Raw genomic sequence first — 26733 nt, forward strand, 5'->3', positions numbered from 1 at the left:
AGTCTCTTCCTGTGTAAGCACTCATGGCACACTAATGTTAAAGTTTCAACATTAAGATTGAAATTGTAGCCATCATATGATCATAAACTTCACTACTGAAGACTTTCCAGGGAAAAACTGACATATCATGAATCACTGATAACGTTTACCAATGAATTAATGTAGCCATGCTGCTGCATTGTCCTCTTTTGAAGAAATTGTTTTGAAAAATCTTTTTTTTTACTTGAATTATGGCTTTCTTTTTAAAGCATTTGCACTGAGGTTTATGCATATCTAGATTTTTTATTTATTGTAACGTGAATCAATAAAAGTTAATGTTCTTACAAAATGTGTTGTTTGGCTGTCGTTTTGATTGTGTCACTCACAGCCACTGTAAAGGTCCTTAATGATATCTCCTCTGACCTTGACAATAAACTGTTGTGCTTTTGTCATTGCCTTGGTGAAAGCCTTTGATACTATGGACCATTCTATGCTGATAGCAAGATCTAAGTGTTGGTGTCTCTTCATCCTGGTTCTCCAGCTACCTGCCTCTCTCACAGGGTGCCCTGAGTAAAACCAAACATTTGCTGCCTGATCCACTCATCAAAGGTGCACTCAAGGCTGTGTTGTGTTGTTCATAAGTGACCTGCCTGATCAAATCAAAAAGAAAGGTCAAACACACATTCAGGTGACACGATCAACACACGATCAAAGGTGGATTTACTGTAGAATCACCTGGAAGAGTCCAGCTCTGTTCTTACACATTTTTAGTAGGGTGAAAATACATAATTAAATACAAACTGATGAATTAAAATTAAAGTTCTTCAGTGTGTTTAAAATGTGAGATTCCGCTTTTTAATTTTAATTATCATTTTGTCTTCATCTTTGGTGCCAAATTGCGGTGGTGTTTTTGCACTTCACTTCCTGGAGATCACTTATCAATCCAACAGGTGGCGCTCTTCTCTGTCTGTTCAGCCATGGTGGCTATCGCTGCTCATGTCAACTACCCACTTCTTGTCAATTCCAAACAAACACTACACATAAAACGCATCACTTCCTGTGCGATAGAGCATTTCTCCCAGGAAAGAGCTCCTAGCCATAATGTGTAGAACATGAAAATGTTGTGGATTATTACTTTAAGACAAGCCACAAAAATAACTTTATGAGAAGATGTTTTAGTAGTTTTTGTGAAAATAATAGTCACATTCCAAAGACAGTAGCAGTTCTATTTGAGAAATGCTTTCTCAACTTTTTTTTTTAAAGCAATAGCAAAACTGTTGGCACATGCAATCCATTATTACACATAAAAAAGAATGGGGAGCCTATAGCTGGATTTCCACAGGTAAAAACATCCAATCTTTTCATCACTGTATAACTGCATATCGAGCATAATTGACAACAGAGATAAACTGCATGAAATCTTAATTATTCTTGTTTAGATAACTATGCCCCCCCATGGTATCTGATCCAAATGTGTCTCTATATTTGATTTAACTGACTTCTGCTTTCAGCTCATGCTGAGGGACGGCATAGTTCACAAAACAGACCTGCAGGTATATTTTGTTTTTCTTTCAAAAATACCAGGTTAAAAAAAACACAGGTAGGCAGATTGTGAATGATAATGATCGCTCACTGTTGTTTCAGCCTGTGTAAATTTAACATTTCACCATTCACTATTTACAAGCATATATTTACATCAATGTACAATATACAGAAGACAAAACTCAACCAGCCCAGGCCATTTTAAAGATCAGACCTATAGGACTGGGAGAAAAAATAAAATAAAAATAAAAATTCACTGTTAAAGGCATTGCAGATAGGATTTGAAATCAAATTGCACGTCGGAGAAATATTTTCATTATATTCAAATAAAAACAAATATCAAGAATTTGAATATACCACCCTGCTGACTCTTTGGAAAATGTGTTTTCCAGCATCGTGTGGCCTACTGTACCAACATTTGTCTTCACTAAATAACTTAACACAAGCAACAGCTGCTTCTCAATATTTCAGTGCTGTGATCAAGCAAACTCGCCACATTTGGACACTTATTAATTATTATAAAGGACAAATACAACAAAACCAAACGGCAGAAAACACAACACAGACACTACTTCCATAGATTCATCCTTAGCTGTTGTATGTGGATGAGAAGCACTGCTGCAACACTGTGATGTAGATGTAGCCAAACGGAATGTTGTGATGCTAACCAGGATGTTAGCAGGACAGTGTTCACGTTTTCTGTTTCATAACTGTGAATGGAATTGGAAACGCATTTAACCTATAGAAGGGCCGACTTCAATCGTTTTGTTTTGCACTAAAATTTCGCCTCGACCATGAAGTCATGTCCAAATATTGGATAACATAATATTCCATGTTGAAAACTGTAATTAACTAACTAATTTTCACGTCTTATTTATTTATCTTTGCTTGAATTTAAGGTTTATGTGGATATTTACAGGTTGAGGTGAGTTCAATAACCCTAGAATAGAGCATGGGAAAACACCATTCAAGTTTGTCTTTGACAGCAGCAATGTGTAAAATTAACTTTTATGTTGGATTTTCCCATGACATTAAATCAGTGTCCGTTGCCGCCCTCAGACAGAATGCGGCTGGGCTCGGTGAACTTGGCTGTTGCTAGGTAGAACAGGGCGGGGCCAGGCACAAGGGCCAATAGTGGCAGGTCCTGCTCCAGCTTGTCCAATCGGGAGATGGAGATGATACCGTAAGCGTGGAGCAGCCAATGGCTGAACAGGACGACGAGGCGCTTCTTCTTAGCTACCAGGTTCTTGAAAGACTGTGGGGGCGGGTGGGTGTACAGAGAGAGAGAGAGAGAGAGAGAAAGGGGAAATATGATGGTTTAATAGACATCTGGATCACAACATGATAGATAAAGCCTAGTCTAAGTCAAGACAGTTCAACAATGGTGATGTGCCAACAACATTGTGGCTTGTTTTGCCACTGCACAAAGACATGATGCTGGGGTCCTTCTGCAGTGCTTCCTAAACTTTTTCACGTCAACAACCCCTAAACTGGCACAAATTACACCACAGACCATCTGAGCACCTTTTTGTTTGTTTGTTTTGCTTTGAGATGTTTTCATTACAGAAAGTGTATGAAACCCATGATCAAAATAGTCCTACATTCTGTCATTGTGTTTCCTCCTCAAGGAGCCCACTTTGAGAAGCACTGTCTTATCATTTAGAATCAACACCCATGAGATGGAATACAACTCATTCATGAGAAGGGAAGTAGCTATAGGTTACCATTTCAATAGCCAGCGATAGAAAACATCATTCACAAAACAGTCATATTACTTTTCTTATTTTCTTCCCTGGCATGTGATCGAGGCAAGACACCACCATGGTAAACAGATGTGTTTTTTTATGGGAAGTACATTTTGTCGTGACATTGGGTTAGCCACAGATCTCTCCTCCACTGACTTCTATAACATTATAACTCCCCGACAGAGTCTATCTCATTGCTAGCTAGTGATAGCTTAAGTTTGTTAGCGATGCTGTCTCTAGCTGCCTTGCTGTCACCTGGCGATTAATATGTCATGGTAATACTATGGTTAATTGGTTATGCTAAATTAAACAGAAGCAGTTAGGCTAGCAAGTTCATTTATTAATTTAAGCTAATAAATGCATTAGTTTGCTAATATTTCTATGTCGACAGGCTTGACTACACAATAGTACATCAACTAGGTATCTTAACGATTTAAGGAGTTATAGAAGTTTGAAGAAAATCTGTTTTTCCTCATTAACATGCAAATATATGCAGCAATGTGCCCTAAAACCTAATCAGATCATGTGATGTGATGTATAGGGGCAACCTGTGGTATGAGTATGGGCTTTCTATCATGTATTGTTGTTGAGGATTCAAAAGAATATGTCTATAAACAGACATAATGTTCTGCATACCATGGACCATAACAATGTGAAAGGTGTATTATTCATTACTTTTTTATCTACACACACACACACACACACAGTTGTATTGTATATTTTGATTTTTGTGTGTCTTGTAAGCCCATGTGGGCTGGGCTCTGTCAAAGGTGCTTGACACAATGAATCAATCACAATCGCACGCACGCACGCACACACACACACACACACACACACACACACACACACACACACACACACACACACACACACACACACACACACACACACACACACACACACACAGAAATGTTGAGTGAGTGTTGTTACCTGTATCTCAGAGGCAGACATGTAAACAGCGAGGGTGACCAAAGACAGGACCAGTATGATATAGGGAAAGGCATAGTCTGGAAGACACAATCAATCAATCAATCAATCAATCAATCAATCACAGCTCACAGTTCATCTTGAATTGTGATTTGAGTTTCTAAGATTGAAGTAATCTGATAATCTATAATGTGGTCATATTGGCTCACATGGTATATTCCCTACATGTGGTCTCAACTCATGGTACATTCCCTACATGTGGTCTCAATTCATGGTACATTCCCTACATGTGGTCTCAACTCATGGTATATTCCCTACATGTGGTCTCAACTCATGGTATATTCCCTACATGTGGTCTCAACTCATGGTATATTCCCTACATGTGGTCTCAACTCATTGTATATTCCCTACATGTGGTCTCAACTCATGGTACATTCCCTACATGTGGTCTCAACTCATGGTACATTCATTACATGTGGTCTCAACTCATGGTACATTCCCTATATGTGGTCTCAACTCATGGTACATTCCCTACATGTGGTCTCAACTCATGGTACATTCCCTACATGTGGTCTCAACTCATTGTATATTCCCTACATGTGGTCTCAACTCATTGTATATTCCCTACATGTGGTCTCAACTCATGGTACATTCCCTACATGTGGTCTCAATTCATGGTACATTCCCTACATGTGGTCTCAACTCATGGTACATTCCTTACATGTGGTCTCAACTCATTGTATATTCCCTACATGTGGTCTCAACTCATGGTGCATTCCCTACATGTGGTCTCAATTCATGGTACATTGCCTACATGTGGTCTCAACTCATGGTACATTCCTTACATGTGGTCTCAACTCATGGTACATTGCCTACATGTGGTCTCAACTCATGGTACATTCCCTACATGTGGTCTCAACTCATGGTACATTCCTTACATGTGGTCTCAACTCATGGTACATTCCTTACATGTGGTCTCAACTCATGGTACATTGCCTACATGTGGTCTCAGTGAGGCCGAGGAGAAGAAAAGGCCTCAACAAAAAGTAATAGTCAAAACATTTCTAGAGACAAGCTTGGAGTGGAACCATTGTCACTGAGGAGTAAGCCTGTGGTGTCACTGAGGAGTAAGCCTGTGGTGTCACTGAGGAGTAAGCCTGTGGTGTCACTGAGGAGTAAGCCTGTGGTGTCACTGAGGAGTAAGCCTGTGGTGTCACTGAGGAGTAAGCCTGTGGTGTCGACCTAAAAGGCATTTTGGCACAGCTGAAAACTGGAAATTGTGGGCTAAAGATGTTTCAATGAACTGACCCATGCATGCCAATGGACTGCTGGGTTTGACAAAGTTGGTCAGGGAGAGAGTCACTTTCTGTTTCTGGGATAAACAGAGACCTAGATATTCATAGTAATTATTCATATTGTCCAAACTGTACAAAAACAGTGCTCTGCACTCTGTCGGGTCCGCGTTGACACACCGCGCAAGTTTGAAGTCGATCCGACCGACGGTTCTCGAGATACGCGAAGGACAGAGAGACGGACAGAGAGACACGCTTAGTGTCATTTTAGTGTCGATAATATTACTCACACAGCAGTCCGCCTCCCACTGCCTGTAGTACAGTGAGGATGGGAAAGAAGTACAGAGCAGCGTAGATGCTCTTAAAGCGATCAGACTTCCCCAGACCACATGCTATCTTCTTGACCAGCAGGGGGCGCAGCAGCATCATCAGAACCAGGCAGAAGGCATAGTAGATTAACACTATGGTATAGCTAAGGAGAGACAGAAAAGGGGGGAATACAATGAGTTACTTAATACAATGCTGTAGAGAGATAAGAAAGACAAATGTCCAGGTCACTCGATTTTGACACAGATGAACTACGTGTTTATAGACTGAAAGGCAACTTTTCTATCTGTTGTTATGTTTAATTTCATACAGCAGCTTCCCTTTTAAATCCCCCATCTACTACTACTTAATAGCACCGTTTCATGCATCTACTACTACTTAATAGCACCGTTTCATGCATCTACTACTACTACTTAATAGCACCGTTTCATGCATCTACTACTACTTAATAGCACCGTTTCATGCATCTACTACTACTTAATAGCACCGTTTCATGCATCTACTACTACTTAATAGCACCGTTTCATGCATCTACTACTACTTCATAGCACCGTTTCATGCATCTACTACTACTTCATAGCACCGTTTCATGCATCTACTACTACTTAATAGCACCGTTTCATGCATCTACTACTACTTAATAGCACCGTTTCATGCATCTACTACTACTTAATAGCACCGTTTCATGCATCTACTACTACTTAATAGCACCGTTTCATGCATCTACTACTACTTAACACTTTCAGTGCCACGGCCCTTGGGCAAAAGGTTGCTTGCTGTGCCACATAGGCCGCAATGCATTTTAAAACAGTCATATAATTTTTTTTAATAATTACTATGTAAACACTGAACACGCACAAATAACGATGAGACTCTCTTCTATCACCTGCAAAAAAAAGTTTATTGATCCCATTTTCCGTTCTTTAGTTATGAGCCGGAGAAGATAGCTCGATTGAACGAAAAACATACCTTTTTTTCTACGAGCTGAGATAATGAGCCTTTTGTGAAATTAAACATTTCAAGCACATCTCTGACTCTGAAGCGAATTTTCTGATGTCTGGGTCTGTCTGGGTGAAGTGTATGCTGCTCTGCTGCTCTCCGTGCTCCCCCCCCCCCCCCCCCTCAACTGCACACGCCTCCTGGGTGTGTCTTATGTGTCTGGTGGCTCTCAGTCTCTGCTGAGTTTGCTGCGCACACACAGTGAATGGTGCGCGACATTCAGCTTTTTGGTTCCGCGTGTGTTTGTCACGGGCTGGCATGCTTCCAGTTCGGAATAATAATGCTGATTATGTGAATGTGCTGTTGCAGCGTACATGGAAGTGCTCAGTTGTGACAGCGGATGCTGCTGCTGGGGGCACAGCTGGCGTTGTGCTCGTTTATGGAGGCACGTCGATGCATACGGACGGATGCGATGCGATTTCCTCATTTTGCCCAGTGACTATTTCTGTGTGTTTGGCTCCTTTTTCTCTGATCAGGAGAGTGCTGTCGCCACCTAATGGGTTTGTAAAATAGGTTATCGACCTCCAATAGCTACAATATTGTTAGAGGCGACGTAAGAAGCTTAGATCGACACCCCCCCGTCAAAAAAACAATTTGGAGTTATGACGCCATTTGGCGTCGCTGGCACTGTACGGTAAATTTCTAATGACGCCATATGGCGTCGCTGGCACTGAACGTGTTAATAGCACCGTTTCATGCATCTACTACTACTACTTAATAGCACCGTTTCATGCATCTACTACTACTTAATAGCACCGTTTCATGCATCTACTACTACTTAATAGCACCGTTTCATGCATCTACTACTACTTAATAGCACCGTTTCATGCATCTACTACTACTTCATAGCACCGTTTCATGCATCTACTACTACTTCATAGCACCGTTTCATGCATCTACTACTACTTAATAGCACCGTTTCATGCATCTACTACTACTTAATAGCACCGTTTCATGCATCTACTACTACTTAATAGCACCGTTTCATGCATCTACTACTACTTCATAGCACCGTTTCATGCATCTACTACTACTTCATAGCACCGTTTCATGCATCTACTACTACTTCATAGCACCGTTTCATGCATCTACTACTACTTCATAGCACCGTTTCATGCATCTACTACTACTTAATAGCACCGTTTCATGCATCTACTACTACTTCATAGCACCGTTTCATGCATCTACTACTACTTCATAGCACCGTTTCATGCATCTACTACTACTTCATAGCACCGTTTCATGCATCTACTACTACTTCATAGCACCGTTTCATGCATCTACTACTACTTAATAGCACCGTTTCATGCATCTACTACTACTTCATAGCACCGTTTCATGCATCTACTACTACTTCATAGCACCGTTTCATGCATCATGATCACACTAATTCATTATTTATAAAGTCAAAAACATTAAAATTTATGGACTTGGTGGATCAAAAACAGCTTTGATTGTGTATAAAGCCAGAAAGGGAGTGCTCCCGTCCAACATACAAATAATGTTCAAAGAAAGAAAGGGGGGTTATGCCCTCAGAGGCGAACAAAATTGGAAACAACCCTTCTGTAACACAGCCATGAAAAGCAGGTGCATATCTGTCTGTGGTGTGAAGTTGTGGAACGCTTTGCCGGAAGAATTAAAATCAAGTAAGAATGTGTTGATCTTTAAAAAAAGGTATAAGGACTTGATGATGGAAAATTACAGTCTAGTTCCCAGGTAACTGAATGATGTAGGGGACAAAGAGAAAAAATAATAATAATAATAATAATAATAATAATAATAATAATAATAATAATAATAATAATAATAAATAAAAAAGTGAATGTATAAGTATATATATATATATATATATATATATATATATATATACCGTATATAGGTATATGTATATATATATAATAATAATAATAATAATAAAACGATTATAAAATGTATGAATATGCATGTATGGATTGTGTTTGTTTTGTTATTTGCTACTCACTGTTGTATTGCTTATTTACTTTTTTTTTTTGCTTATTTTTGTTGTTGTTTTTTGTTTCCTGTATTAGGATATTTTTTCCTTGAAATCCTTTGTTGTTTATATGATGGCAAGTAAGGACAATGTCCAAAATGTCTGAACATGATGATTTTCTTATTTTAATTGTAAGAAAAGGGGGGGCTTTACATAAGCGTTTGCTTCTGCCCCTAACCTTTGGTTATGACCTAAGTGTATGGTTGGTGGTGGTGGTGGTGACCAATAAATTTTTTTCATTCATTCATTCATTCATTCATTCATTCATCTACTACTACTTCATAGCACCGTTTCATGCATCTACTACTACTTAATATCACCGTTTCATGCATCTACTACTACTTAATAGCACTGTTTCATGCTATGCTATGGTGGGTTAGCACTGTTCCATGCTATGCTATGGAGGCTTTATGGTCCAGTGCAGGCTATGTGAATGGAATGTGGACGGGCTTGGGTGATGTCAGATTGTGCCTACTTACAGTGGGTAGACGGCCTCCTGCGTGCAGTGCAGTGTAGTGACGTAGTCGGGGCTGGGGTTGTACAGCATGGTGTACCAGTCAGACAGCATCTGGACGCCACACGAGCGGATACTCAGCATCCCCACCGGCTCGCTCACCAGCAGCGTGACCACGGCCGACACGCTGCACTCCAGCATGGCCGTGATGTGCTGCAGCAGAGCGCTGGAGCTGAGGACGCACAGAAGAGCCAGATAAGACGGCGCTTCTCAAAGTGGGGTCCTTTGACGGGGTTCCCCCAGCAAAAAGGGGAATCATTTATTTTCACTATAATTCCAGATAAGTAACACAATGACGTTGTATGACTATTTTGGTCATGGGTTTCATTTACTTTCTGGAATAAAAACATCTAAAAGCAAAAATCTTATCAGGTGGAGGAGCCTGGGACACGTGTGGACTCGTGTGCATTGGATTCCGTGCATAAACACTTTCTTGGATTTCTATAAAATGTGTCAACCTACAAGACGGTTTTCACAGAGTTTTCAGTCCTGTCTGCTGGGATGTTTTCAGAGATGTCCTGTCCTGTACTAGCAAACACTGCAACAGGAAGTGAGCTGGCGTTCAATTTAGAATGTTTTTGTTGTCAAGTTAAAACAGTTTATACAATCAGAAGTAAATCAGTACAATTTTTTTTGGATTATGTACAGTATGTTAATGTTAATCATGACGTAAAATGACCTCCATAGTGATTTATGTGCATTTGTTGTTGTTTGGCAGCCATTTTGCCATTTTCTTTTTAGTAGCAAGGACCATTCTTTGGGCATCTTGTCACTGTCAATGGAGATACGTCTGTTTGTAATGTGAATTTGAATAGCGATTGTCAAATTAACGACGCTAAACTAAAGCTTGATATGGTTACAGACACTTTTGCTACATTAGCCCTTCCATGCAGATGTAAGCAGCATGTGTATGTGTGCATCCACACCTCTTCTTTCCAGAGTACCACTCGATGAAGAACCAGTGTAGTACCAGGGGCAGCATGGCCATGAAGCCCAGGTAGAGCCAGTCGTAGAGCTCCGGGGACTCTGTGCAGCGATCACACACCTTCTGCAGGTTGGTCCGCTCCCCGCGAGGACACACCTGGTGAGATGAGGGGGGGCAGGAAAACAGCAGATGATGGGATTAGGACCAGGCAAGTAGAGCTGCAACTAATGATTATTTTCATAATTATTGATTAATCTATCGATTAATCGATTACTTGTGTGGTTTATAAAATGTCACAAATGTCAATCACTATGTATATCTTGTTTTTTCCACAACCCAAAGATATTCAGTTTGCTGTCATAGAGGAGTAAAGAAACCATAAAATTTGACTTGTTTTCTTAAAAAATTACTCAAAACGATTCATTGATCATCAAAATAGTTGTTAATTTTCGACTCAGATAATCGTTGCAGCTCTACAGAGAGGCACGCCATGAAGCCTTCTTCTTCTTTCCATCAAAGAAAAACGTGGCAACTTCGTAGTTTTGATTTGTTGAACACTTTTTTTTAGTCGCTGCTTAATTCCACTTGTGTCATTTCATAGTTTTGATGTCTTTACTATTCTAAAATGTGGAGAATAGTGAAAATAAAAGATTTGGATTGTGCAATAAAGAAGGCCTGCTTGGCACTGCCACTAAGCGCTGCCCAAGACAAGTGTGATTGGTTAAACCAAACAGAGCATTTCCCCCCCCGCAATTCCACAATGGGGACCAGCGCTGCCAGACTCCTCTCATGGAAGGGAGGGGAGGCTGGCCAGCGAGACTACTTTCATACCTTCTTTTGTCACTTCACACCAAGTAAATGGTAAATGGACTGCATTTATATAGCGCTTTTATCCAAAGCGCTTTACAGTCAGTAGGTACAGTCACCCATTCACACATCGATGGCGGCAGGCTACCACACAGGGTGCTGGCACACCAACGGGAGCAATTTGGGGTTCAGTGTCTTGCCCAAGGACACTTCGACATGCAGACTGGAGGAGCCGGGAATCGAACCACCGACCTCTTTTATCCAAAGCGATTAGTGGACGACCCGCTCTACCTCCTGAGCTACACGCCGCCCCAAGTCAGTCTACATGGGTTAATCCCTGGCCATGACAATTCACATAGGACCTGGGGCACAACTCAGGAGAGCTGCAGAAGAGTTAGCATAGGCTATTAGCATAAACCGCAACCCGGGTGGTGCCATTCACACTGAAATAAACCCTTGTCCGACCCTGGTGATCCAACCCATGGTGGGTCACCATGCCGGGTCGGGCAACCTGGGGTAACCTTTTCATAGGCAACATCAAGTTGGGAATAAGGCTGCATTCAGAGAGGGTCCATCGCTCTGCATTGACCCCCCCCCCCACAGAAAACACACAAAAACACACAGTGGTCAGAGGATGAGAGAGAGCTCAGGGTGATCCTACTTTTGGGTGGAGGCAACCCGACGTCATGCTGCAGCTGGTCAATATAGATGCCACACACACACACACACACACACACACACACACACACACACACACACACACACACACACACACACACACACACACACACACACACACACACACAGCTCTGCTCTGTTTCAGAGAAACTAAACTAAAGCTCCAAAATAGCCTACATCATTTTAAAAACTTATTTTCCTGGTTCGCACTCGCACACATGCTTGTTTTGAAGGGGAGAAGGCAGAAAGGGGGGGTGGGGGGTCTGTCTGAATGTAGCCTAAGTTAACCCTGGTTGGACCCAGATTTTAACGGAGGAACAAACAAGTGTGTTGTTTTGTTTTGTACTCACGCCACACTCTTCCTCTACCGACCCGTTGACCATGATCCTGCCACAGTACAGGCCCGGACAAGTGGAGCTCATGGCCACAGCTGGAACAAGACAAAAACAAAGACTTTTGCAATAAACACAAGCTTCTTTTGACGCCTTCAAATGGGGTCTAAAGCCATTCTATCATTCCCATATGACTTGACAAGCAAGACTTTTTGCAATATAGAGACTGAGAGGGGACTAAGGCAGACACTGTATTGAATCGATACTACCAATAGATACAGTCGGTCTGTGTGGGAACACCCACAAAATGTACTATGGCTGGCGCGTGAGCCCCGGGGTAAAAAAAAAAACATATATCTCAATGGGCTGACTCACCAAAGGACGGTGCTGTGGCTCTACACTACAGGATTGGGGATTCTAGAGCAGGTAGACATCTGTTCAGATGTGCGCTTAGTGCGGTGGTTGAATCATCAATCCTGTCTGCCTGGGCTGGGCTAGCAGCTAAATGCTAATTATGCTGAATGGGGAGAATGGGAGGATTTAAAGCCCAATTATACTCTACGTTAAAGACGGAGACGGACAGAGCCTTCTGTCCGTACTCTGAGTCTGCATTCATTTCGTGCGTTTTCTGTCCATCCTCTGAATACGCATGAAACTGAGGAGAACCACTCACACATTTGACTCTCTACTGCCCACTGGTGGATGAATTGGAAGTATGTGGGCAGTGACGATTACGCCAATTGAAACGGACACATTTATTTTCGTATGAAAATGGAGTATAAATGAGCCTTTACCCCACCTTGACCACGCCCCCAGCCAGCTACCCCAGCATCTTCCCCACATAGGCTTACCTGAATGCAGCATTAACAATATCTACGTACAAAGAGGAAGGAAAATGCAAAGGTGGCTGGTGCGAAGAGTCTATCTCCACCGGTGGTCTTTGTAAAATATATCCAGTGTTGATCCAGGTTAACGTTAGTTTGAGCTTTAGATAACATTATACCAGGAACGTCATTTTCACAAAGTCCGCAAATTGTCAACAATAAATCTTAACGGGTCACTGGTGGAACTGACATGCTTACGTTAGAGTTCTTATTTTATCCATCTAAAAGCTACCACGTCTTACTAGCTAGCGCTAGCTAGGATTTTGGCTGGTTTAGCCAGTGAGCTAAGAGCTCACCTTCACGTTAGCTTAACTCAATGTAACGTTAGGTAAGCTAAATCACAACATTGGTCAAACGAGCAAGCGAACTGGCGTCAGATGGCAAGAAACACGACACAGTGGAAACTTACCCATTTCGGCCTAAATAAAGATCAAAAACTCGAGTGCTACAATATTGCCATTTGGTAATAGAAACCGGAACCGAACGTAAGCAAGGTAGCACAAACCGGAAGACAACTTCTTCTTCTTCTTCTTCTACTATTGAGTTTAACGGCTATTGGCAAACAACTTTCGGGTGCATTACCGCCACCCACTGATGTGGAGTGTGGACTCAAATCTACAGTATCTCTCTATGATTCTATGCATACCTACAATTACTTCCTATCGAACAACAAACACAACAATCATAATTAAATAACAAGGAACCAATGAACCATAATCAATTCTTCAAATTCTAATAATTAATCTTGTGGTTAGGCTTAAGAAGGGGCAGAGCAGACTATATTTCTTGAGGAAGCTCGGTTCCTTCAAGGTGTGCAGCAGGATGTTGCAGACCTTCTACCAGTCTGTTGTGGCAAGTGCCATCCTCTTCGCAGCCATCAGTTGGGGCAGCAGCATCAGAGCTAGAGACTCCAAGAAACTGAACAAACTGATAAAGAGAGCTGGCTCTGTGCTGGGAACTACTCTGGAGCCCCTGGAGGTGGTGGTGGAGAGGAGGATGCTGGAGAAAGTGCTCAAAATAATGGCCAATGTGACACACCCCCTACACGACCTACTGACTGGACTAACAGAGTGTGTTCAGTCAGAGGCTCCAGCAGCTCCCCTGCACTAAAGAGCGTTACAGGAGGTCTTTTGTGCCCACTGCAATTAGCATATAATAATAATAATAATATAATAATAATAAATTGTATTTGTCATGCACTTTTCATTTAAGATAAATCTCAAAGTGCTACAGAGTAAAAACAGAACCATATAAAATGCAACAAGGCAAAGAACACTATAAAAGTCACAGGACGGCGTGGTGTAGGCAAAGGCTTGATTAAAAAATTGTAGACAATGTCTATAAAAAAACAAAAGACAATAAGTCGCGTACATGCAGGGAGAGCAGACTCCTCTTTTCACTCCCTCTCCCTCTCTCCTCCACACCCCTCCTCCCATAGATACATGCAGGGAGAGCAGACTCCTCCTTTCACTCCCTCTCCCTCTCTCCTCCACACCCCTCCTCTCATAGATACATGCAGGGAGAGCAGACTCCTCCTTTCACTCCCTCTCCCTCTCTCCTCCACACCCCTCCTCCCATAGATACATGCAGGGAGAGCAGACTCCTCCTTTCACTCCCTCTCCCTCTCTCCTCCACACCCCTCCCATAGATACGCTGGTGAACCCTCATTTCATCATTGCTGTTGCTGTATGTCACTTTATAAGTATAATGATGTTGCACAATGTCCATTTTGGCCACATAAGTCAAGTCAAGTCAAGTCAAGTCAGCTTTATTTATATAGCACATTTCCATACAGCGGCAGCTGGAACCAAAGTGCTTCACAGGTATAGGCAGGTACAAATAAACAGATGAGTGCAAAGTACTAAATAAAATATAACACAATACAAGAAATAATGGCAATTTAAAAATGGGGGAGAAGGACTAGAGGCAATAAGACAATAAGACAATAGAACAATAAAACAATAAAAGCAATAAACGGTAAAGCCAGGGACCTATTGAGGGCTAAGTGGGGGGGAAGGCCAGGGAGAACAGGTGGGTTTTTAGTTGAGATTTAAAAACCTCGAGTGTCTGGGCGGCTCTTACATGGAGGGGGAGGCTGTTCCAGAGCTTGGGAGCAGCAGCCGAGAAGGCTCTGTCCCCCCTAGTTTTCAGCCTGGTTCTGGGCACTACCAGCAGGGACTGGTCTGCTGATCTAAGGGATCTGGAAGGGGTGTGGCGGTGCAGCAGCTCAGAGATGTAAGGAGGGGCCGTTCCGTTTAGTGCTTTAAAAACGGTGAGAGCTAATTTAAAATCAATGCGGAAGCGCACAGGCAGCCAGTGTAATGAGGACAGAACCGGGCTGATGTGCTCACGTTTTTTGGTGCCCGTGAGGAGGCGCGCAGCCGCGTTTTGGACCATCTGGAGGCGGCGGAGCAGGGACTGGTCGATCCCCGCATAAAGTGCGTTGCAGTAGTCTAAGCGGGTGGTAATAAAAGCATGTATCACCGTCTCCAGGTTTTTCTGGGAGAGATAGTCCTTCGTCTTTGCCAGGAGCCTAAGATGATAAAAACTGCTTTTTACCACAGCGCTGACTTGCTTTTCGAATTTAAAAACACTGTCAAAAATGACTCCAAGGTTTTTTACTGAGGTCGAGAGGTTTGAGCCCAAGGGGCCGAGAGCTTCGACGAGGGGGGCTGGGGGGACCTTGTTAAAGACAATGACCTCAGTTTTCTTTTCGTTTAGGGTCAGGAAAACATAGAACATGTGTGCTTGCTACAGCTGTAAATTACAGGTGCAATTTATTTTCTTCTCTTATTTTATTTAACTTTATTGTAGATAGGGTAACTTAAATGCTGTGCTTTCTTGACATGTTTCTGACATGGTATCTATGTCTGACATATTTTTGACATTGGCTTTTTCTTTTGTGTGTTTTTACTGAGATGTACTGACATTGGCTTCTGCTGTAACACAAGAATTTCCCCCAGGGGATTAATAAAGTACTCTATCTATCTATCTATCTATCTATCTATCTATCTATCTATCTATATACAGTATCTATCTATCATTAATTAAATACTCCAAAAGGAGTATCCAACACTTATCCCCTGAAGGTTTTCTTAGACTATTGCTTATTATGTTGCTCACCAATGTCTCTGAGTGCGTTCTTTAACACATCTCTCTCTGACACATACTTCTGACAATATAATAACACATGATCCACTGTCTCTTCCTCTCTCAATAGCCTACTCACATCTCCCGTTATTCTTTCCCAATCAAAAATAGGGAACAGCAGTATGACCTTTCCTCTTGTCATAACTATTTCCTCATTCCTATTTCGACCTCCAGACTCTCCAATCCCAACTAATAGTTTTTTTTAAGATACCTTCCTTTAATTTATTTATTCCATTCATTCTGCCACCTCTTTTTGATTTGTCCCTTAACTCATTGAGTGCCAGCCACTTTTGGAGAACGGACGCTCCCAGTGCCAGAGTTTCAGAGCGTTTTCAGTGATTTCTCGAGGCCCACAGAATATTGTGTGATATTACTATGTAAACACCGAACACGCACAAAGAACGAGGAGACTCTATTGTATTATCAGCAAAAAGAAGTTTATTGATACCATTTTCCGTTCTTTAGTTATCAGCCGGAGAAGATAGGTTGTTTTCACCAAAAACAGAAGTTTCAAATAGAAGCTGAGATAATCAGCCTTTTGTGAAATGAAGCATTTCAAGCACATTCACTGACTCTGAAGCTAATATTTTCTGATGTAGTGACGTGGTGTAGTTGTGTGGTGCCCTGCGTGCCCCACCCCCCTCTCCCCCCCTCAGCTGCAAACTCCTCCCCACACTAACACACAGCCTAACACGCACCCAGCGTCTATTTTCGGAGCGCTCCGTTTTTGTGCGCCGACACCGAAAAGCCAAACCGGACTGCTGAGAATGGTTTGGCCCTTCGGCGTCGGGTGCTGCTTTTCTGGCGGCTAATCGTGTGAAGAAACTATGCAGCAGAGACAGAGAGGCTGAGTTGTGGGAGCGGATTGACTGCTGTTCACAGCTAACGTTAGCTCCAGCCAGAGCAATCTACACGGCTCTGGCTCCAGCATCGGTTTCCATTCCATCACAGGGCTTCTTCTGCTGTTTTTCCTCACCTTTCTCTAATCTGGAGAGCACTGTCGCCACCTAATGGGTCCGTAAAATAGGTTATACACCTTCAATAGCTACAATATTTTTACAGGAGATGCATGAGGCTTTGATCCACGTCCCACCGTCAAAAAACGCATTTGACGCCGATCGACGTCATTGGCACTCAACGTTACTATTTGATTTGACGCCGATCGACGTCATTGGCACTCAATGAGTTAATCACCACTTTAGCTTCTGATTTACTTAGACTTACATTCATTTGAATTTCACTCTTCAAAGCCCTTTTTGCTGCTTTATCCGCCCTCTCATTCCCATCAATTCCAATATGGGCAGGGACCCACACAAAACATATAGTTAGATTTGACGAATTCTAAATAATGACTGCAACACTTCATACAGTACATCTTCTCTACGCCTAGAGTGACAACATTGTAAGCTCATTAATGCAGCACAAGAGTGTGATACAATGATCACTGATCTCTGGCCTCACCTCCTCCACCCATTGCAAAGCAAGAACCATTGCCATCATTTCACATGCAAACAATGTATCATGACGATTTTTCTAGCTAAAATGCCATTATGCCGGCCAATGTATTAGATTATTCTACAGAAGGAGATAAAACAGGCAACAAAGCTGTATGTTCAATGGAAATCATTTAAAATCATTTCTTGTGTCTGTCTGTCTGTAACTCAGCAGGAACACCCTAATGAGAAAAGGAGCAAATGTGATGGTTAAAACGGAATAATGGCTTCACAACAATCTAATCCTAATGTTAATTTAAAAAGGAGATATTCCTCTAAATCTGCCTTCAAACGGCCAAAATTAGAGAGAAAAAAATCAATGGCGACCTAAGGTCACCCATCGCCTTGGGCCTGAGGATGTGGGCCTGTACAAAATGTGTCCCCTCCACCTTTGAAATCAAAGCTACGTCCGTGGCTCAGGCTAACTAAAGCTACGTCCGTGGCTCAGGCTAACTAAAGCTACGTCCACGGCTCAGGCTAACTAAAGCTACGTCCACGGCTCAGGCTACCTAAAGCTACGTCCACGGCTCAGGCTAACTAAAGCTACGTCCACGGCTCAGGCTAACTAAAGCTACGTCCACGGCTCAGGCTAACTAAAGCTACGTCCACGGCTCAGGCTAATTAAAGCTACGTCCATGGCTCAGGCTAATTAAAGCTACGTCCATGGCTCAGGCTAACTAAAGCTACGTCCAAGGCTCAGGCTAACTAAAGCTACGTCCACGGCTCAGGCTAACTAAAGCTACGTCCACGGCTCAGGCTAACTAAAGCTACGTCCACGGCTCAGGCTAACTAAAGCTACGTCCACGGCTCAGGCTAACTAAAGCTACGTCCACGGCTCAGGCTAACTAAAGCTACGTCCATGGCTCAGGCTAATTAAAGCTACGTCCATAGCTCAGGCTGATTAAAGCTACGTCCATGGCTCAGGCTAACTAAAGCTATGTCCAAGGCTCAGGCTAACTAAAGCTACGTCCACGGCTCAGGCTAACTAAATACTTCTTCCTCTAATTATTCCAAACATAAAATGCATCCATTCTGTGTGCCAGAGGATTTTTCTCATAAGAGCTACCAGACACCTGTGATGCAGAGCAGCAAAAGCTTTCAAGAAGTGGTTGAATCTCTATGGTTGAATCCAGTGTTGGGGAAGCTTCTTTGAAAGCATAGCTTAGGAAGCTACCAACTACTTCATCATGGAAGTAGTTGAAACTACAGCAAAGCTACCCTGCATGGGAGAAATGTAGTTTAGGGAAGTTCTAGTTTTTGCTAGTTCAAACAAGCGGTGGAAACGGGCAGGTTTTACTGTGGGAACCCTACTTAGGCAGGGTGAGCTTATTGGCCGTTATATGATGTCAACTGTCTGAAAAGAGCAGGTGTCAACAACTATAAAGACAACCTTTGATATCAATTAGTATGACTCGCTGCCAGAGGACAAGGATGTCCTGCTGATAGGAAGCTAATCATTACAATGAAACAACCATTCATTGACAAGTACAGGTAGCCGTCAATGACTCCTAGCAGTAAAAAGTAGTTTAACTACTTGACTCACTATACACAAATGAATGTAGTTGAACTACCAGCAAGCTGCTGCAAAATGTAGCTCAACTACGTAGTTCCAACTACATGTAGTTCACTATTCCCCAACACTGGTTGAATCACTATTGCATTAGCAGTCATTATAATAGAGTAGATAGAATAGAGAGTATAGGTAGAATAGAGAGTATTTAGATGAAAATGTAACAGATTACAGTCAATACGGGTGGAGCATCCTATGCAGTTATTTGATGATTTAAGTATGGCTAACTCTCAGGCCCAGTAGCATCAACAAACCCTCACCAAACAGTTCAAATCACTTGCATTCAGCTGGCAGCTCAGTTGCCACATGTTGTGTTTTAAGACCAACTTGATCTCACAGTCTCAGAAACATGTCTGACCATGACCTCCTAACACCACAGCACATGGTGATGGCACGCAGACAGAGGTGCTACTGGCCTCCGAGGCGGGGGCAACCAGGAAGAGCTGGTTGGAGTCTGAGTCTGAGTCTGTGTTGGAGGAACGTAAAACACCCACCTAATGTGGTGTTAAGAGGCCACCTAATGTGGTGTTAAGAGGTCACCTAATGTGGTGTTAAGAGGTCACCTAATGTGGTGTTAAGAGCTTGTGGTCATTTCAGGTATTTTGGTGAGATCATGTTCAAACCACTGACTGAATGACACAGGAAGGCATGAGCTTTTGTGTCGCTTCTCCTCCTGCAGATCTGAAGGCTGAAGTCAACTGCTGACAGTAAAGATACAGCGGCCATGAGGAAGGAGCTCAGGCCTCATGGGTCAAGCCAGTTGCCCAAGTAGGTCTTGTTCTTTGAGTGTGTGTGTGTGTGTGTGTGTGTGTGTGTGTGTGTGTGTGCGTGTGCGTGAGCGAGAGATAATATGATTTATTTACTTACTTTGATTTGACCTGTATTAAAGCTGTGCTTTTTTCTAAGATAAAATATAGATTTATCTATAATAAATAAAGTGTGCATGTCTGAGTCACATCAAAACACTCTACCTGCTCCCCAGCGTGTCTGGGCACCAGCGTCAACAACATGCTCAGTCACATCAAAACACTCTACCTGCTCTCCAGCGTGTCTGGGCACCAGCGTCAACAACATGCTCAGTCACATCAAACACTCTACCTGCTCTCCAGCGTGTCTGGGCACCAGCGTCACCAACATGCTCAGTCACATCAAAACACTCTACCTGCTCTCCAGCATGTCTGGGCACCAGCGTCACCAACATGCTCAGTCACATCAAAACACTCTACCTGCTCCCCAGTGTGTCTGGGCACCAGCGCCAACAACATGCTCAGTCACATCAACACTCTACCTGCTCTCCAGCATGTCTGGGCACCAGCGTCAACAACATGCTCAGTCACATCAAAACACTCTACCTGCTCTCCAGCATGTCTGGGCACCAACAACATGCTCAGTCACATCAACACTCTACCTGCTCTCCAGCATGTCTGGGCACCAACAACATGCTCAGTCACATCAACACTCTACCTGCTCCCCAGCATGTCTGGGCACCAGCGTCAACAACATGCTCAGTCACATCAAAACACTCTACCTGCTCCCCAGTGTGTCTGGGCACCAGCGTCAACAACATGCTCAGTCACATCAACACTCTACCTGCTCCCCAGCATGTCTGGGCACCAGCGTCACCAACATGCTCAGTCACATCAAAACACTCTACCTGCTCTCCAGCATGTCTGGGCACCAGCGTCAACAACATGCTCAGTCACATCAAAACACTCTACCTGCTCTCCAGCATGTCTGGGCACCAGCGTCAACAACATGCTCAGTCACATCAAAACACTCTACCTGCTCTCCAGCATGTCTGGGCACCAGCGTCACCAACATGCTCAGTCACATCAAAACACTCTACCTGCTCTCCAGCATGTCTGGGCACCAGCGTCACCAACATGCTCAGTCACATCAAAACACTCTACCTGCTCCCCAGCATGTCTGGGCACCAGCGTCAACAACATGCTCAGTCACATCAAAACACTCTACCTGCTCTCCAGCATGTCTGGGCACCAGCGTCACCAACATGCTCAGTCACATCAAAACACTCTACCTGCTCCCCAGCATGTCTGGGCACCAGCGTCAACAACATGCTCAGTCACATCAAAACACTCTACCTGCTCTCCAGCATGTCTGGGCACCAGCGTCAACAACATGCTCAGTCACATCAAAACACTCTACCTGCTCTCCAGCATGTCTGGGCACCAGCGTCACCAACATGCTCAGTCACATCAACACTCTACCTGCTCCCCAGCATGTCTGGGCACCAGCGTCAACAACATGCTCAGTCACATCAAAACACTCTACCTGCTCCCCAGCATGTCTGGGCACCAGCGTCAACAACATGCTCAGTCACATCAAAACACTCTACCTGCTCTCCAGCATGTCTGGGCACCAACAACATGCTCAGTCACATCAACACTCTACCTGCTCTCCAGCATGTCTGGGCACCAACAACATGCTCAGTCACATCAACACTCTACCTGCTCTCCAGCATGTCTGGGCACCAACAACATGCTCAGTCACATCAACACTCTACCTGCTCCTCGGTGTGTCTGGGCACCAGCGTCAACAACATGCTCAGTCACATCAACACTCTACCTGCTCTCCAGCATGTCTGGACACCAACAACATGCTCAGTCACATCAACACTCTACCTGCTCTCCAGCATGTCTGGGCACCAACAACATGCTCAGTCACATCAACACTCTACCTGCTCCTCAGTGTGTCTGGGCACCTACAACATGCTCAGTCACATCAACACTCTACCTGCTCCTCAGTGTGTCTGGGCACCTACAACATGCTCAGTCACATCAACACTCTACCTGCTCCTCAGTGTGTCTGGGCACCAGCGTCAACAGAGCAAATTATGGTACATTCATCAAACTTGAAATTGGACATAAAAATATGGAGAGAGCACATGTTGGGGGGTTTTCCTGCATAGAGGAATTTCTGGCACACCCCAAAGAGGTTTTACACCCCCCACCCCAAAGAGGCTTTACACCCTCCACCCCAAAGAGGTTTTACACCCCCCACCCCAAAGAGGCTTTACACCCCCCACCCCAAAGAGGCTTTACAGCCCCCACCCCAAAGAGGTTTTACACCCCCCACCCCAAAGAGGTTTTACACCCCCCCACCCCAAAGAGGCTTTACACCCCCCACCCCAAAGAGGTTTTACACCCCCCACACCCCAAAGAGGTTTTACACCCCCCACCCCAAAGAGGTTTTACACCCCCCACCCCAAAGAGGTTTTAGACCCCCCACCCCAAAGAGGTTTTACACCCCCCACCCCAAAGAGGTTTTACACCCCCCACCCCAAAGAAGTTTTAGACACCCCCCAACCCAAAGAGGCTTTACACCCCCCACCCCAAAGAGGTTTTACACCCCCCACCCCAAAGAGGTTTTAGACACCCCCCACCCCAAAGAGGCTTTACACCCCCCACCCCAAAGAGGTTTTACACCCCCCACCCCAAAGAGGTTTTAGACACCCCCCACCCCAAAGAGGCTTTACACCCCCCACCCCAAAGAGGCTTTAGACACCCCCCACCCCAAAGAGGTTTTACACCCCCCACCCCAAAGAGGTTTTAGACACCCCCCACCCCAAAGAGGTTTTACACCCCCCACCCCAAAGAGGCTTTACACCCCCCACCCCAAAGAGGTTTTACACCCCCCACCCCAAAGAGGCTTTAGACACCCCCCACCCCAAAGAGGCTTTAGACACCCCCCACCCCAAAGAGGTTTTACACCCCCCACCCCAAAGAGGCTTTAGACACCCCCCACCCCAAAGAGGTTTTACACCCCCCACCCCAAAGAGGCTTTACACGCCCCACCCCCAAAGAGGCTTTACACCCCCCACCCCCAAAGAGGCTTTACACCCCCACCCCAAAGAGGTTTTACACCCCCCACCCCAAAGAGGCTTTGGACACCCCCCACCCCAAAGAGGTTTTACACCCCCCACCCCAAAGAGGTTTTAGACACCCCCACCCCAAAGAGGTTTTACACCCCCCACCCAAAAGAGGCTTTACACCCCCCACCCCAAAGAGGTTTTACACCCCCCACCCCAAAGAGGCTTTAGACACCCCCCACCCCAAAGAGGTTTTACACCCCCCACCCCAAAGAGGTTTTAGACACCCCCACCCCAAAGAGGCTTTACACCCCCCACCCCAAAGAGGCTTTACACCCCCCACCCCAAAGAGGTTTTACACACCCCACCCCAAAGAGGTTTTAGACACCCCCCACCCCAAAGAGGCTTTACACCCCCCACCCCAAAGAGGTTTTACACACCCCACCCCAAAGAGGTTTTAGACACCCCCCACCCCAAAGAGGTTTTACACCCCCCACCCCCAAAGAGGCTTTACACCCCCCACCCCCAAAGAGGCTTTACACCCCCACCCCAAAGAGGTTTTACACCCCCCACCCCAAAGAGGCTTTACACCCCCCACCCCAAAGAGGTTTTACGCAACAACAAAAATCCCACTAGATTGTGAGGGACATTACTCTTTGATTTTGGGGTTTAAAAAATCCTGACAATTATGACTAATATCAGGGCAGCCCAAATCAAGCACTTTTACTGTATCATTGTAGAAAATCTCAAAGTTAGAGTCCCACATTTGCACCTTGAAATGACTTTCAATCTGAAACTTTGGGCGCTTTACAAACACATTGCTCCATAAGTTCAGTCTGTACCCGGACCGATCATGCTCACTCTCATGTGTCATCACCCCCCAAAGGCCCATTGTAAGACAGGAAAAAACCCTGCACACGCTGGTATAAACAGAGCACACACCAAGCCAACCTTGAGAGGTTGTTGATTTACAGGGAATGATAGATGTTCAACAAGAGGAGGTGGTGTAATTTCTCCCATAGCAGCTTGAGGAATGAAGCTCTCATTCAGTGTGTGGCTCTCATTCCCTGCGCTCTGTCCCTCTCCTCCTCTTTCTCCTCTCCACCCCTCTGTAGCACACAGGCAAAGCTCAGACCAGCTCCCTCTGCAGCTACTCTACTCTTCCAGGGAGGTTCCCACAGCCTGGAGCTCTGATTTCAGGTCCGTTTCAGAACATCTTACCCGGGGGTAAAAGTCTTGTCGGTAGTCCGATCAGCTTTGGTGAACACCCTCCTGATAGCTTCTGCTTTCCCTCCATTCATGTGACCTGTAGGGAAGTGCATCCTTCACTCTCAGCATGGTGGAAAGCATGGACTTTGAGAAGCAAGAGAAGCGCTACTGCATTCGCGGCAAGCATGTGGCCATCATCTGCGTGACGGTGGTGGTATGCTCCGTAGCTGTGGGCCTCGGAGTGGGCCTCACCCGCTCTGAAACCACCTCCACCTCCACCCCGACCCCCACCACCCCAACCACAGAGGTGCCAACCCAGCCCCCGCCGTCCGACAGAGGGCCCTGCGTGGCCTCCAGTGACTCCGGTGGGGAATGGAGGAATTTCCGCCTGCCCGGCTACGTGAAGCCGCTGCACTACGATCTGCACCTGGAGCCCGACCTGAGCACGGACCTCTACACGGGCAGCGTCGCGGTCCGCCTGGAGGTGAGCAAGCCCACCCGCCATCTGTGGCTCCACATCCGGGAGACCTTTGTCAGCGCCGTGCCCACGCTGGTGCTGGAGGACCAGGCGGGCCAGACTCGGGAGGTGGGGGTGAAAGGCTGCTTTGAGTACGAGCCTCACGAGTATGTGGTGGTGGAGGCCGCACAGGAGCTGGCGGCCACGGGCCCAGGCGAGGAGTACGTCCTCAGGCTGGACTTTCAGGGATGGCTCAACGGGTCTGTGGTGGGTTTCTACAGGGTCGCCTACATGGAGGAAGGGGTCCCCAAGTAAGTTGTTTGTATTAAGCTCAGGGTTCCCACGGGTGCTTGAAATCCTTGAAAGTTTGTGAATTTGAGAAAAAGAATCAAGGCCCTGAAAGTTTTTGAAAATACACAGGCTAAATAGACATAGGCCCATTGAAAGTGCTTGAATTGATACATTTTGTGCAAGAATAGAAATTATGTTTTTTTTGTGTGATCAAATTTGTTATTGAAGGTATAGCAGCATGAGACAATAAGCAGTGATGCCTAACAAAGACATAATGCTACATACATTCAATAACAAAATATGTGAATAAAATAATACACAATAAGACACACAAAAAACATACACCAAGGAAGAAGAAAAAAACAGCCAAGACAAACAACAATACCGAAATGAATTAAGATAAATTAAAATAGAACAAAATTGCTCCACCCCCTCTGCCGATCTAGGGAGAGCCGTAGACTAGCACATGCATCCTCCGATACTTGTGCAGAGGAAGCATTGTCACGCACGCCCCTCTTTTGGCCAGTGGGCATGGAAAGTTAATCAGTTAGAAGTTGGCCCATGACCTGCTCCTCTGCCACGTTTTATGCAAATCCATTCATAACTTTATATCCTGGGGACAGACAAACAGACAGACAGACAGATGGGGGTGAAAACATTACCTCCCGGAGGTGGTAATGTTTGGCATGGTAATAATACTAATACTAATAATAATACTAATACTAATACTAATAATAAGGGGCGGCTGTAGCTCAGGAGGTAGTGCGGGTCGTCCACTAATCGCTTCGGATAAAAGAGGTCGGTGGTTCGATTCCCGCCTCCTCCAGTCTGCATGTCAAAGTGTCCTTGGGCAAGACACTGAACCCCAAATTGCTCCCGATGCTGCGTGGTCATCGATGTATGAATGCACCTACTGATTGTAAAGCGCTAAATAAATGCAGGCCATTTACCATAATAACTTGTGTAATCCTGAAGTAGCCATACATTCCACATACGGTTAGTTTCCCTTTTCTCAAATACTTCTGCCATAATTTGTATTTTCGCCTGTTCACCAGAAAAATCGCTGCAACTGACCACGAGCCTACAGACGCCCGCAAGTCATTTCCCTGCTTTGACGAACCCAACAAAAAGGCCACCTGGAAGATCTCCATCACTCATGATGCTGCCTATGAAGCTCTCTCCAACATGCCACTCGAGGTATGACCGAGGTTTCATTCCAAAATGCTCTATATCCACTTTGGGAAAGAAATAATACTATTTGTTGCTCAATATGATAAAAATACATAAGGTAAGATAAGATGAAACGTCATTGATCCTTGGGAGGAAATTGGGAAAATACAATTTTTGCACAATGATTTGGACAAAATAGAATGTAAATAGACACTGAATAAAAACAGTAAAACAATAAAGCTATGAACATGTTTAGTAGACTGTATTCATTGGAAATATAGTGGAGTATTGATTACTAACATGTATGGATTAAGTCTCAAGTTGTTAGCGCAGTCACTTACATGTACTCTTATTAAACTAGTGGAATAGCCGTCCCTCCCTGTGTGACTGGCCATTTAGTCAGGCCTCGCTCTCTCCTCTCTCTCCCCAGAGGCTTTTTATAGTCCTCTTCAGTGGCTGATTACAACTCAGCTCACCTGTGTGCTGTTGACAGAGTTCACTGGCTGATTCAAACTGTGCTCACCTGTGTGCTTCTCCACTCTGGAGCTCTCCACTAATTAGCCATTTCTGCCCATTTAGACAGCCCTAATAGCCTAATTCAA

General features: G+C 44.5%; 2 protein-coding genes across 2 annotated transcripts in view; one reads left to right on the forward strand and one right to left on the reverse strand.

Moving 5' to 3' along the window:
- Nucleotides 1-1154: 1154 nt before the first annotated feature.
- On the reverse strand, nucleotides 1155-13436 carry jkamp (jnk1/mapk8 associated membrane protein). Its single transcript, XM_083633760.1, has 7 exons — nucleotides 13372-13436; nucleotides 12097-12176; nucleotides 10263-10417; nucleotides 9302-9508; nucleotides 5776-5957; nucleotides 4197-4273; nucleotides 1155-2776 (listed from the first exon to the last, which is right to left on the reverse strand). The coding sequence occupies exons 1-7, from the start codon at nucleotides 13373-13375 to the stop codon at nucleotides 2558-2560; spliced, it is 924 nt and encodes a 307-aa protein (XP_083489886.1). The 5' UTR covers nucleotides 13376-13436; the 3' UTR covers nucleotides 1155-2557.
- A 10904-nt stretch (nucleotides 13437-24340) lies between these two features.
- enpep (glutamyl aminopeptidase) overlaps nucleotides 24341-26733 on the forward strand; it is a gene marked incomplete at both ends in the record, with an annotated part of 28341 nt that continues 25948 nt past the window's right edge. Inside the window, 2 exons of the mRNA XM_083633221.1 lie at nucleotides 24341-24981; nucleotides 26017-26158. Of these exons, the coding sequence (XP_083489347.1) occupies nucleotides 24341-24981; nucleotides 26017-26158 (783 nt within the window). The remainder of the gene's footprint in view (nucleotides 24982-26016; nucleotides 26159-26733) is intronic.

Source organism: Poromitra crassiceps, assembly GCF_964638095.1.
Source record: "Poromitra crassiceps genome assembly, chromosome: 3".
Taxonomy (NCBI): Eukaryota; Metazoa; Chordata; class Actinopteri; order Beryciformes; family Melamphaidae; genus Poromitra; species Poromitra crassiceps.